Here is a 14,878-nt window from a genome sequence, read left to right as displayed (position 1 = left end):
TTAAAAATAGAATAACCCAACCCCACCCAGATCATCTTCTCCACCCCACCCACCCCGACCCCTGTGTTTTCTCCACTCTTCCCCCACCCACCCAGCGTCTTCTCCACCTCTACCCACCCTAACCCCAACCCCTTCCCCACCCACACCATCTTCTCGAATAGAATAACAAACCCACACATACCACTACTCAAATCTAATTTGAGATTATTCATGAATTCATGACTTTCCATTTTTCTTCTTCTTTACGATAGTAGGGGTCTTCACATTGTCTACTTTTAATTTTTATTATATCATTATATTATAAGTCTATGGGTTCAAATTCATTTTTTTGGTCTATAGCATTATCAAATTTATTTCTCCATAAAAGGAGTTTAAGTTTTGGGAGATGATGGCAGAAAAATAGGAAGAAGATGAAAAAAATTAAAATAAAAACAATTAAATAAGCCTTTTACGCGCTAGTAATGAGTGTATTACACTCTCCATGACATGTCAACAAAAAGTGTCAAAATGACATAGCGGGATATGACATAAGGTGTCTAAAATAAACAAAGTTAAGTTGATGTATCTTAAGTGAAAATTGGTGCCAACTTAAGGAGGCACCGATGGGTTCCGCCTTATTTTTATAAATTTCACCTACTTCAAGTAACAATAATTGAACCACCAATGCATGTCATGAATAGGAAATAAACGGGTTAATTGCTTTTTAGATTTCTAAATTTCTGTGATTTTTTTAATCTTAACCGACAATATTATATAAACGAATTAATCCATTTTTACGAAATTAATGAATTTTATGAAAAGAAAAATTATATATATTTTTATCACTTTATTACAATTGATGTTCTATGCATCTATACATCGAACATCAAGTGTGATTTGGCAATGTCCAAAAAGTTAAATTTAAACCATGATAATAATCACAGTGTAATTTTTTCAAATGTTATTTGGTGAAAAGATAAATTTGACCATTTTTGCTTTTATCACTTCATACCTTTTTTTACGTATATATATGACGCATTCTATGATTACGTTGCTTCTCTATGTATACAAACTACTCCGTACAACTTTTTTTGGCACCACTTTTGTTACTACTTTCTTTCACAATTATTTTTCTCAAAAAAAAAAAAACACTTTTAGTAGTGGCAACTAATCTAAAAGAAAGGTTTAGTTTACCAAAAGTAATAAATAAAATAATGATAGTAATATTTTTTTTGTCCCACTTTATATATATGGTGCTATAAGTATATGTATACCTAATTGATTCCTCTTGCATTATTTCTATGTACTTTTAGAAAAGGTAGCTCATTTAAAAAGGAAAAAAGATAAAGACGGGACTAATTAGTTTATTGTTTCTTTATAGCTTATACTAGTGCACTTCAATTATTAAACTCATCGTAGAAAGAAAGGAGGAAATATTTTTTTATGGTCACTTGTACAATTTTAAAATAAAAAAATGATTTTTTCAGAGATCTCATATTATTTGAGATGTCTTATATGTAAAATATAAAAATCTTTTATTCTAAAAACACATAAAATTTAAAACCAATTTGTAGAAGACTACAAAATCAATTAAGTAGAGTCGCTTCAGAAATGGTTCATGTCTTTTTTAATTGAAGTTAATTGCACTCTACTTTTTTCACTTTTGGAATATACCTGGCAAAGAAGAATAAAATGAATTTTTTATTTTACTAAAATGGAAATTAGGGTCCAGATCTTCAACTTCAACCATTTTTGAAAATTAAAAAAATCACAGTTACAAAGGAATGAAGATAAAAAAAATTAAAAAAAAAAAAACGTTTTCCAATCGAACTTGTCGCACAACACTTAATCTGATCTTAGCAACAAAAAAAAAAAAAAGGGAGTACGTAACATCTAAATATTGTTATTTCCATCAATTCCACAAACCATAGTTAATGCTATATTATCTAACGTGAAACAGTATTCAATTGAAAAAAAGAGGAACTAAAGCGATTTGGAAATTTTACTATGATAGAATAATAAACATATAATGTTACCAAGTTGAACTCTCTCTTTAATTTAAATATTAGTCGTCTTAGAATTTATTAAAATATTTTACCAAAGACTACATATTTGACATTAAAGGGTGAAAATTAACAATTTATGTCCCTTCAAGGACGTCAAGTCACGAATCACAATAATAATCATGATATGCAGATTTCATGTTTGAATCCCCAAATAACAAATTATTCTTGAAGGACAACTTTACCTGAAAGTCTGAAACATGTGCTTGTGAATATCTATTTAAAGAGAAAATAATTAGCGTCATACTATAAGAAGAACTATTTATAACGTTCGAGAGTGCTGGAGAGAAGAGAAAGTGGTAAAAACCTCTCTTATTCGGTCACTGAAAAGTTGGACGACTCTTCAGTAACCGTATTTAATATAGTCTCATAAGTGGAACATGAGAAGAGTAGACCAGTGTATATATACAGACATGATCTCCATTTGTATGATATAAAAGTTATTTTCAATAAATCTTTTGAATAGGTTTGAAAGAAATATAAGAATTAAAAACTATTATATAAATATTAAAAAATATATTGATAAAAATATATATTTAGTGTGATATGAAAAATGTTTATTTGTTAACACATTTTAAATAAATATGTTTATGATGGGATGTTGCAAATATGCTTGACAGACTGGTGTTGGGGGCATATGTACTACGTCTTTAGTTATTTGATAAACACACTACACCAAAAATTATCTTTAGCCATATATAATTAGCGGTAATTGACATTTTTTGCAGGTGTTCCTAAATCCTATAACGACATTGAATATTATGACAATTAACTAATGTCCGTAAAGACTTTAGCACTCTTTGTTAATTTGTATATTTATTGCCATTAAAACTGGTTTTATTAGAGTAAATTATAGGAATAGCAAAAATAAAAATCATATTAGCGCTCTATAGCTACAATTTTGTTATTTGCATGCACTCCATATAACCAAATTATGTTTGCTATGGAGCATTTGATTGGTATAAATCGCGGCGATTTGTATAAATTGGGCGCTAATTCGTCTGTCTATGAAAATTGTGTTTGTATATGTATATGTTCTCTGTGTTAGGCTAGAGTGGCGAGCGAGATTGGGAGAGGGAGGAGAGAGGCGAGCAAGAGAGGGCACAAAGTGGAGAGAGGTAAACTGTATATGTAAATCGATTAGATAAGTGTATATATGTAACTACTATGTATATGTATCAATGATTGTATTTTGTATATCTGCATAAAAATTGAATTCTATACAATTGAATCGAGTTAAAACATTTGTATTTGTATAATTTGTGTTTGTATAAAGCAACAAAGAGAAAGGCAAAAGAGAACTGGGCAGGGAAAAAATTGTATTTGTATTATTATATGTGTATAGGACGGAGAGATATATATTTGTATTTGTATATACAGTCTCTCTCACTTTGTACAAACACAAATTAATTATGCATTTGTGTTTGTACAAAGCGAGAGAGGCGAGGGAGAGATAACTGAAAAAGAGGAGAGTGACGAGCGAGATTCCAGAGAGAGGCGAATGACAAGAAGTTTGTAGTGAATTCGATTTAAATGAAACTATAGCTATAATATTTATTCTGAATTAATAGTTTGCTATAATGCACAATTTCCCCTTTTTATTATAGTGATATTTGCTTGGTAATAAAATTCTCTAATTACCAAAAAATATTATTATTTATTATGATATAGATGACTATTGGAACAAATAGTATATATAAATTTTCATATTTTTCGATTAATTTAATCTAACATTGAAAAATTATTATTTTTTGAATATGTTTAGTTGGCAAAGACACTACTCCTAAAAACAATCCAATTAGGTTGCATAAATCATCTAAAGTATATTTTAAAATAATATAAATGTAATGGATAATCACTTTCAGATTTTTCTTTTTAACAAATTAAATATTCAAAGGAATTTCTTTAAAACAATGAAATAGCGGTATCCTAACCGGTCTGAGTTTGTCGTAACACGCCCCGCTCATACATTATACTTGCATCGTCACGTTGCCATCCTAACCGGCACACCCGTTTGTCCTAAGGTTCCGAAGTTTAATTTCACTTTGGGCCATAATACGATAAAAAGGAAGTGAGCACATCTTCTTTTAACACTCACAATTAGAAAAATTACCTTCAATAACTTAAAATCACAAATTAATTAGATTATTAACAGTTAAATTTGAAAAGGCGTGTTGTAATTTTCATGAATATCTAATTCAAAAGAAAAACAATCATGGTATATGATATTGTATGCTTTAGATCTATTTAGAATTATAAGTAATACGAGATACTACACCGGTAAAAATTGATATTTTTATTGACATACTCAATCAATCAAATGAAGTCTTATTTCTATTTTGAAATATTTCTACTATTTATAAAATATTTTAATAGTTTATATAACAATTGAATCAATTGAAAAGAGTTTCAAAATTATAATCGATAAGAAATTGTCTAAGACATAAACACTTTTGATGTTATTAGACGTACAATAATTTGTACATGTATACTAATGTCTTACAAAAGATTAGATTGGTTGACTATATTGATAATTGAAAAAAAAATTAACCTGATATAATTAACTACCATATATTTTAAGAAATTATGAGAATAAACACAAAATATATAAGAAAATTGGTAAATAAATTTAAGGTTTCTTTTAACATTAATGTCATTTACTTTTATTTGAACTGATAGAGTATAATAGTGCGAAAAATTCTATATCATTGCATCGCTTAGGCTTCCATCTTGGGAGAATCAAACAACAACCTCCTTTTCAAACATGGTTTTATACGTCGAACTAGAGACATGTCTAAATGAATTTGAAAATATGTTCGCAAGCATGTAATTCAATTAGTATTTTCTTGGATTGATTTTGCGATTGTAGTTTAGATTGTTAGATAATAAATCACATCTATAGAGAAGGTAATTATATGGCTGATTGTATAGCTAATCTAGCTTTTAACAGAGCTGATAGATTCAATTATTCTAATTTCATGGAGCTTCATACTAAAGCTAAGCAAATTCTCAACTTAGACAAGCAACAAACAACTAATTTGAGGATAAGAACAAAATGATTTAATCAATGCAAAATTTGGCATGAAGGCATCAACATTCAATGAAATCAGTGTTAAGAATCACGAAGAGCAGAGAAGTCACAGAGGCTCAGCAACAACAAGTTTAATCAAATAGATATGTGGTCACACGAAAAAGAAGCTCACCAAGGAATCAAGGAGGAACATCATCATAACATGGAATAAGAGACAATTATCCAGATCTAATGGTATCAACAGTTTACAAAAGAAAGCTTAGTCAAAGAATATATCCAAGTGCGATAATAGAAGAAATAAAGTTCAAAGATGGTCGGAACTTACATAGAGAAATGAATTTGAACATGGAGATTGAAGACTGCATTGTGGTGTAACAAAATCATATGAAGAACAATATCAACAATAAGGTAATCAGATGGGAGAAGAGATTTTTTGTGATGAAAATATGAAAGAAGATGAAAGGAACATTTGGTTTCCTTATCTGGGAAATAAAGGAGTTGATGCAGATGGAGATATGACATTGCCACTTCTGTCCAAATTTTATTTGTTGATGGGCCGGCCCTTTGCTTTAGTTTGTGTTATTGTGAACTTTAATTATATTTAATAAAGATCAATTTTCATATATAGCAAACACAAAATCATATTTGTATGTTATAGTTGTAGTTTGCATAATTGCGCTCCATAGCAAACTTTCGCTATACATATATACAAAAGAAGCTGCCTATTTCGCTATACATATATATAAAAGAAGCAATTGTATAGTCTATTTCGGTATACAAATACAAAAGAATCAATTGTATAACAAAAATATATGCATTTGTATTTGTATATACAATTTTTTCTCGCTTTATACAAACACAAACGCAATGTATACATTTGTGTTTGTAAAAAGTGAGAGAGGCGAGTTAGAGTGGCGAGTGAGATCTGGGAGAGGGGAGAGAGGGGAACGAAAATATATGTATATATACAATTTTCTCTCGCTTTATACAAACACAAACGCATTTTTGTACATTTGTGTTTGTAAAAAAGCGAGAGAGGTGAGCGAGACTGCCAACGAGAACGAGAGTGGCGAGCGAGATTCCACCAAGGCGAAATAGCAACAGTTTGCTATGAGGTACAATTAAATCAAACTATGTTTATAGCAATTAATTTGAATTAATAATTTGCTATTATAGACAATATTCCCTTTAATAGAAATGGTCATTATGACCACAATATTAAACCAAAAAAAATAAATTAATGTTAAACTCTCTGATCAGTCTTGGTTTTATACGTAAACATGCCAAAAAAGATTTGAAAATATGTTGCAGCCATATTATCCAATTAGTATTTTTTATACTGCAATTTTAGTTTTGTGAATAATAAATTTAGATATCATATCTGACGATCTAAAATAATCACACTTCTCAATTTTTTTTAGTTCAATTTCATATTTGTTAATTTTGTGTTGCATTATCTATGACATTCTTTTTTTAAAAGTGAAATTAATAAAAAAATATTTTAATTAAAATAATATATTTAATTAGTATTTGGGCTACGCCTACTTTATTTGCTAGCTACATTTAGAAAAACGCAAAAGAAATATTGATGAGATGATCATACATAAAGTAATTTGCAAATAAAGTTAAAATTCGAATCTAATAACTACGCTTAGAGAGTTGTATTCCTACCAATAACAATATATTTATGTTTAGTACAATAAATAAGTAATAATTTTTATTACTCTATAGTTTCATAATTGTTATAAATCTTTCAGTTTTATAAATATGATTTTGTATAGAATAAAAATTAGACCACACATGTACGTGGACAATCATAAAATGTCATGTAGAAGAACAAGTTAGATTTGATTCAATAATAATGGTGGACAACAAATTTATCTTCAGCCTCTGCTGAGAAATGAGAATATCAAATTTATCTCTAGTCTCAATCGAGAGAAGTAATTATATATATTCTTTGGAAATCTGAACCTAGGACACTTGATTCCAGTATTACAATACTAGACTTGTCTAACTTCAAAATTGTGACACTAGATATCGGATCATGAACGAATAGAGTAAGGATGAAACTTAATCATTATATTATTAAAAGATTTTCGATCTTTCTGATCAATCATTACATAACACATGCGAACATGAGCAAATACAAATTTTCGAGGGATCAAATTATGCTGATAATGCTTCATAAAGTTTTTATCAATTAATCTTCTATTCGTTCATTATAACTCGAATATTCCATTAACTAGCAATACATAGGAATGACAATGGCGCAGGCGAAGCGATTGCGGGGAAAATCCGCATAAACCCGCAAAGAGTTCAATCCGCCCTTGATTTCAACCCGTTCCATCCCGGTCCGCATAAATTCACCTCATCCCGCTCGTATAAATCCGCCCACTTCACCCCGGCGTCACTTTAGAATAAACTATTTTCTGTTTTAAATATATATGATACCCAGACAAATGAAGAGTAATATATATGAAATCCTCACAATCGTTTTTTAAGTAGTATTATGATAACAGATATTTCCACATTAATTTTGTGAAATGTTAATGTTTCCGCCTAGTTCTACATCTCTAAACCCAAATTTAATTGACATTGAGTTATTCCTTTGTTTTAAGTAAACATAGAATATGAAATGTTAAGTAATTAATATTATAATAATAGATACTGTATGATGCATATTTTAAAGGAAGCTTACAAATTAAAATCTTATTAATACTATTAAAGATTATCATAATAATGTACGACGTACTATATATAATATAATATACCTGATAATAAAAATTGATATTTGTATTTATGATTAATAATAACATACACTCAGACACGTATATTAACTGAAAATTAGAAAGCAAAAAAAGAGAATGAATAAACTTTTCTAAATTTTTGGCAAGTATATATAATTTTAATTTATTTTTTTGACGATTAACTAAGATATTGTTTTAATATGTTGTTAGATAATAAATCATTTGTCAATTAGTTGATATAATTTGTGCATTTGTGATTTCAGATTTTATCAATATAACTATTACAACGATTTAAACTTTTGTTTTGTTTAAACTCGCAATCTGTCCCGCCCCACATTAACTTTAAAAAAATTATTTCAACCCGCCCCTCCTCCTCCCCGCCCCATATAACCTTAAATCCGTCCCCGCCCCGTATATCCTTAAATTTGCCCGCTCCACATCCTCCGGCCCTATTACCATCCCTAGCAATACATTGTTACTCTGTATTATTAAGTTCTTCAACTTTGTTATTGTTCTAATTAATAAGATCAAGCTTATTCGATCAATTATTGACACCAGATCTTATACCCAGTCTATTTATTTAACTTAATAGTTTTGTTTCAATTATATATTTATTATTTCTTTCGTCTTGTCCACATTAATCTAGTAAGTTACTGTATATATACAAATCATGCATTTCGATCATTTTAATTTGTGTGTTTTCGAGCCAGGTTTTATAAATTTAACTGTATCATTTTAATGATAAATAATCTTTCAATTTGGTTAGTAAAATTTCTTTATTTTACAAAAAATAAATAAAATGAAATATATTCCTTTAACAAAAAATTCATCGGTAACCTTTTAAAGTTGACACTTATTTTCACTTAGACACTTTAACTAGGTTTGTTCATTTTAGACACCCGATGTCAGGCCTCACTGTGTCATTTTGACAGTTCTTACACAATCAACAAAAATATATAATATGTGTGTGTTACACTCGCTAATGACATGTAAAGTGTCAAATTAAATGACAACACTTGTCATGTGTGTCCAAAATAATTCTTAAATAATCAATTTTGAAAAGAAAAAAAAAAAGAAAAACCACCCAATAAATCGGTGACACATGGCATTTTGCCCACATAATTAAAAAGAAATTTTTTTACCAAATAATAGTATTTTTTTTTCCTGCCTTCTCATTGTCTTCTCCAAATGCGCTTTTGCAGAAACACCACCCCCGCCCCCCTCTTTGCCCCTTTGTCTTCTCAGTCATACACCAAACTCATATCAAAAGTATAAAGTTTACGAACATGTATATAAAAAGCTTGATCAATTATTAAAAAATCTATATTATTTTAAGCAAAATCATTGATGAAGTAATTTTTGCATAACTAATCTTTAATTCAACCTGTTTAATTCATTGCATTCGTACTCGCTTATTTACTAATTTTAATCTATTAAATATTGGATGGATAGTAACCCAAATTGACTTGAGAGAGATGTTGTTAAAATACTTTTAATTTTAAAATAATTTAATTAGGTAGTAAAAAAAAAGGTACTAAAATGTTGTAAAAGAACAAATAAAATAATACAAAAGTTAATAAGAATTGAGTTGAGTTGAGTTGAGTTTGACCCGTTCTATAACCCATTATTCATTCCGCTTTGACTCTTGACTCATTTATTATCTTAACCCATTATGACATGTTCAAATTTAATTCAACTTGCCCAATTACCATCCTTACTAATATGTCAAAATTATAATCTACCACTCGTCCCAAATTGTATAACTCATTTTTTCTTTAGTCTATCTAAAACATATGACACATTTTTATATTTACTAATAATTTAACTTTAAAATATTCATTTTATTTTTAATAAAAATATTTTATAGTTACAAAAACATCTACTTTTACTTATTTTCTACCACAAATTTCAATTTTTTTAAAAATAAATTCTATATCAAATTAAATTAGATCACATAAATTAAAATACCAGCCCCGGTTCATGGAAAGATTGAATAGAGTGATCTGTTCGGCAGAGTTTATCAACAAAGACAAAAGGAGGACCACAGATTTGTGCCTGTCAAGTTGTTGATATATAAATACTTATATAAAGTCAATAATAGGTGGCTTCCCATTATAATGGCGGATATTACTAGAACAAGCAATCTGCTGCATTTTCTAGCCCCCACAGCTTCATTTTCTTAATATCTTTTAGTCTACTATATATCTTAAGATTAGAATAGGAATACATTTTCTACTTTTTAGTGCATCTTCTTCTTTCTTGATATTATTGAACTGAAATGGCTGTGGCTATGGTTTCTTGTGGAATCCCCACTAGTTTAAAACCTATAGAGAAGCAACCCATTTCAACTCCAGGCTTCTTTAATGGCTCTTTAGCTTTGAATCCAGTCCAAAAACTGCACATTACACCCAAAAGGTAAGCTACATTTTTGTTTGAATTTGGTTTAATTCATCTTTAGTTAATTTGCTTTCTATTGATTGTGGAATCCTATTTTCTCCCAATTTTTAAAAAAAATTTCTAGTACATTTGTGAGTCTTGGTCAACTAGTATCCTTTAACTTAATCACAAAGTTTGAAATGCAGCTGGATAAATGATGTACTCTTTAATTGAGATCATAAAGAAGTCTCTGTAGTTGGTACTTTCTCAAGGACTGGTTAAATTTGTGAGATAAATTGGTCAATTAGGAAAGGGAAATTTTTATTTTTTGAATTGCGGGTAGAGAAAAGGGAAATCGGGAGGGGATTACAAGATGGGGAATCGAGCGCTCACTAGTAAGTTCAGATAGTTAGTCAACCAACTGAGATAGTAAGATAGTTTTTGAATTAGATCTATGGACTTCCTAAAGTTTAGTAATTATATGGACTTGGAATTACTGTAGTATTAGATGGGCAACATTTGAAATCAATCTACTTTGTTTTTCCAGATTAGCTTTATCTGGGAGTACAATTATTCCGAAAGCATCGGTTACAGCTGTGGAGGTATCTAAGCATATTAGCTGATTGATGTAATTGTTCCTTGCTATTTAATTTTTGATCTGAGATTGAGATGTTTGTTTTTGATTCATGTAATAACTGGTCAAGCAGGATGGAAGTTCACAAGAGACTGCTGCAGTTCCAACACCCAAAGTTGTAATCGATTTGGATTCAGATCCAGAAGCAACGATCGTAGAGGTTACCTTTGGGGATCGCCTTGGGGCACTTCTCGACACAGTAAGAATCCGTTACTCTTATGATTCAAGTGTTGAGTGCTATTTGCTGTCTGTTCTGGTTTTGATTTGCAAAGTGTATTTCAGATGAATGCATTAAAAAACCTTGGGCTGAATGTTGTCAAGGCTAATGTATGTCTTGATTCATCTGGGAAGCATAACACATTCGCCATCACAAAAGCGTAAGTTCATGTTGTGGGTTCCTTTATGCTGCTAGGTGATTTTTCTGTTCCTCTTATACTTAGTCCTTGCTTACTATCAGTCACCAGATATCTGAAAATACTTTCGAATGAATCTTTTGTTATGCGTCTAACAACATTAGTTCCCTGATTGAAATTCTGATTGTTTTGCTATTGGGACTTGTTTCTAGTTCTACGGGTAGGAAGGTCGATGATCCAGAGCTGCTTGAAGCAATTCGTTTGACGATCATCAATAATATGATGGAATACCACCCGGTAGAACTTCAATAAGTTGTTGAGCATCGGTTGCTTAATCTGGTACCTCATGAGGGATTCATATATAGCTTCTTCTTCTTACTGCATAATTTCTGGTGCAGGAATGTAGCTCCAGATTAGCTATGGGAGAAGCTTTCGGTGTTTTTCAACCATATCAGAAGGTTGTTAATAGCATATATATGATGTCCTCGCCTCCAGTGTGTGCATACAACATTAACAAGATTATGCACATCTGTATTGGTTATTTTGAACATGTGGGAGACAATGTGGGAATGGGGGGTTGTTTTCTGAATGTGCGAGGTTCCTGCTAGTTCTTGCATTGTAGTAACGACTAATAGCTTTCTTTCTAGTACAAATTTGATACAGAAACCAAGGCTTGATTTACATTAACTTTCATATCAATCATTTAACTTAAATCTTACTTTGTTGTTTGTGCTGAAAATTTTCAGATTGACGTGGACATAGCGACCCATATCCGTGTTTATGACGATGCTCCTGAAAGAAGGTAAGGTCATATTTCCCTTTCTTGGTTTTGATCAGTACATACTGAAACTGCTAAACTTAATAATCAACCTCATTAGTTGATCCATTTAGTGCACAACTTGAAGAGAATAGTAAAATGCCTCTATTTTGCAGTTTACTCTGTGTAGAGACAGCAGACAGACCTGGACTGATAGTTGATCTCGTCAAGACCATTACTGACATAAACGTTGATGTTGAATCAGGAGAGTTCGATACTGAGGTGAGATTTTTTCAGGAGGTTTTCCAAATCATTTCACTAAACTGTTTAAGTAGTGGTTGTGCCCTCTAATAAGTATTAACCTGCAGTAGCTGGCATAGAGTTGAAAAGTTTCATTTTGGTGTAGGGATTGCTTGCTAAGGCGAAATTTCATGTCAATTACAAGGGCAAAGCGCTGATCAAGCCCCTTCAACAGGTAACCGATGCGAAGTTAGAAGCAATATACAATTTCTTTCATTAGACCTTGGTAGCTTGAAGAAAGTTATTGACAGTTTTCAGTCTCGAATAGGTTCTTGCGAATAGCCTGCGTTATTTCTTGAGGAGACCAACAACAGAGGATGCAAGTTTTTAATACAATGCTGAAAAGTGAGAAGTTGTCAACAGGGTTAACTAAGTACTTTCAATTTTCAAGATCATGAGGCTTGCTGGTTTTACCAGCACCAATCCATTCCAAGGTGTAAACAGAGAAAATATGCATGAAACTCAGAATCATAGCTTCAATACTACTGTAACAATGTAGGTTTCTACCATTTATACGTTAATGATATAAGTTTTCAGAACAGGAAAAAAAAACCAATTATGTTATCCTTCATCACTGCAATTTGAGCTTTCAGTTTCATTAACATGAAGGTGGAAAAGATGATTGTCCTACCTACCAATTCAATCGAACTTACACAGCCTCTCTATCTCACAAGGTAGGGTTAAGGTTTGCGTACACACTACCCTCCTCAGAACCCACTTATGGGATTACATTGGTATGTTGTTGTTGATGGCTCTCTAGTAAGCCAAGTCGTGGAAGATACTTGAAATGAGAAAAAGAAACTGGACTTTTTGCATAAATATCAATAAATCATGGTTCCTCCTTTACTTTGACTTGAAATGAGAAAACAAATTTGGACTTATCTTGCATAAATATCAATTAATCATGGTTCCTCCTTTACTTTCAATCAATAATGAATAGGTTCTTGATGTGATCTGCAATTATCCATGCTAGCTACACCAACCTAACATATTACCTACTACCAAAGATATGATGTAGTGGATGGGGCCTAAGTAGTGCGAATCTTAGATTCCAATGCAGGTACCGAATGCATATTACCTAGTGTGATATCATAAGTGAGTTTTGGGAAGAATGGTGTGTGTGTTGGGGGGTGGGGGTGGATTTTGGAGTGTGGCTGTTATTTGTTCACTCTAGATGAAGTGAAGATAAGGCCTGTGAGCACTTTAACTAGGAATGGAAAAAGAAACTTTCATAATGTAACCATATTTCCATTGCCCAGTTAGGTGTGTGGACCAGTTAGATGGATTAGAAAATCATTGCACAACTCATTATTTTAGCAAAATGGATATTCACTATTCACTTCAGCAGTAGTGGATTATGACATATCCAAAAAAACTCTTTGGGAGTTGCTTCTATTTTATTTTAATTTTCTTGAGGATATGCAAAGTTGTTTGAAGGAGTGATCTCATCCACGACATCTAATTAATCAAGTCAATTATTGACCAAATTTTGTGAATGGCCTTTCCACACTGCAAGGACTAACTAAAAGTGTGTGACGCTCATGATGAACATTATTTAATTGTATTATTTTTCACCGTCCCCCTGTGTATTAATTTATTTGAAAGAAATTTTACTATAATCAATATTTACTTTTTTTCTTGATAAGATGATTTGTAATCACAAATTTTGTTACCAGATTTTAACTAAAAACTCTTTATTTTTAAAAACTTTGTGACTAGTTGATCAAACATGGATATATAATTAAGTTGGACAAGACTCGTACCGTTAGATTGCTTACAAGGTCAGGATCAAAGCCCCATAATGTTTGAAACAACCTGTTTATTAGTTTATTTTATTTTCCCTTTCTCTGGTTGAAATTTCTAGAAAGAAAAAATAATAATTTAGCTGATGGTATTACTTATTAGTTATTAGCCATTGGGGGTGTAAAATTAGTCTATATATGCATGATTCGCCCTATTTCCTCAAGTTTGGACCGGTTAATAACTCGTTCAATTCAACGGCTGATATATAGCCGAAATCATCCAAGGAGAAATTATCATTTTTTAAAATATGTTATTGGAAGAATACTATTTTTAATTCCTCAATTATAGATAAATTCTTATATTTCCCCACTCTAGAAGGGAACAATTCAAATGATGAAGAGGTCACACGAATAACAATAATTTTGTAAATTCAAATCTCAATTACTAGACATTTCTACACCTCCCAAATCCCATTAACTATGTGTCAAAAAAATAATATATATATATAACCTTGTTGGCGGTGGAAAGTGACAAATATTTCATAAAATTAGAGTTGTATAAAATTGATCCGAACATCATAATTTAAAAAAGAAGAAGATGTAATCGTTACAAATAGATAGGGGATAAAGAAAAAGGATATAGATATAGTCTAGAAATTAATTTTATCTATACTAGTATACTTCCATATCCTGTGGAACTAACATTATCATATCGTTATGACAAAGGATTATGGTCCATCATTCTTCTATGCAGATACGACGATTTTTTTTTATAAAAAAAATGGATAAGATCCTTAGCCTTTTTTCTTGGGAAACTAAATTATCCATGACCAATTAATTAACCACCCTTTACTTGTAAGTATATTGAACTACTATAAAAATGGAAAAACATTTGG

The 14,878-nt window shown here is 30.8% G+C and overlaps 1 protein-coding gene across 2 annotated transcripts; it reads left to right on the top strand.

The window, feature by feature from the left end:
• The first annotated feature begins 9,897 nt into the window (after positions 1-9,897).
• LOC125828768 (ACT domain-containing protein DS12, chloroplastic-like) lies at positions 9,898-12,878 on the top strand. 2 transcript variants are annotated; one of them, XM_049508101.1, is made up of 10 exons: positions 9,898-10,235; positions 10,744-10,798; positions 10,904-11,029; positions 11,113-11,207; positions 11,396-11,480; positions 11,582-11,641; positions 11,930-11,985; positions 12,117-12,222; positions 12,347-12,415; positions 12,509-12,878. In XM_049508101.1, the coding sequence occupies exons 1-10, from the start codon at positions 10,099-10,101 to the stop codon at positions 12,569-12,571; spliced, it is 852 nt and encodes a 283-aa protein (XP_049364058.1). In that variant the 5' UTR covers positions 9,898-10,098; the 3' UTR covers positions 12,572-12,878. The 2 variants fall into 2 exon arrangements, with proteins under 2 accessions (XP_049364058.1, XP_049364053.1); XM_049508096.1 differs by having other exon boundaries at positions 9,918-10,235; positions 10,901-11,029.
• The last annotated feature ends 2,000 nt before the right edge of the window (positions 12,879-14,878 follow it).

This window comes from Solanum verrucosum, unplaced genomic scaffold (genome assembly GCF_900185275.1).
Source record: "Solanum verrucosum unplaced genomic scaffold, falcon-dt-bn FXZP01000102.1, whole genome shotgun sequence".
Lineage (NCBI taxonomy): Eukaryota > Viridiplantae > Streptophyta > Magnoliopsida > Solanales > Solanaceae > Solanum > Solanum verrucosum.
This window is presented reverse-complemented; position numbering and strand designations above follow the sequence as displayed.

What these genes read in the sequence shown, in the direction of transcription:
- LOC125828768 (XM_049508096.1), top strand. Translation starts at nt 10,099, where the DNA reads ATGGCTGTGGCTATGGTTTCTTGTGGAATCCCCACTAGTTTAAAACCT. An exon ending in CTGCACATTACACCCAAAAG is followed by an intron (nt 10,236 to 10,743) that starts GTAAGCTACATT and finishes TTGTTTTTCCAG; the next exon opens with ATTAGCTTTATCTGGGAGTA. An exon ending in ACATTCGCCATCACAAAAGC is followed by an intron (nt 11,208 to 11,395) that starts GTAAGTTCATGT and finishes ACTTGTTTCTAG; the next exon opens with TTCTACGGGTAGGAAGGTCG.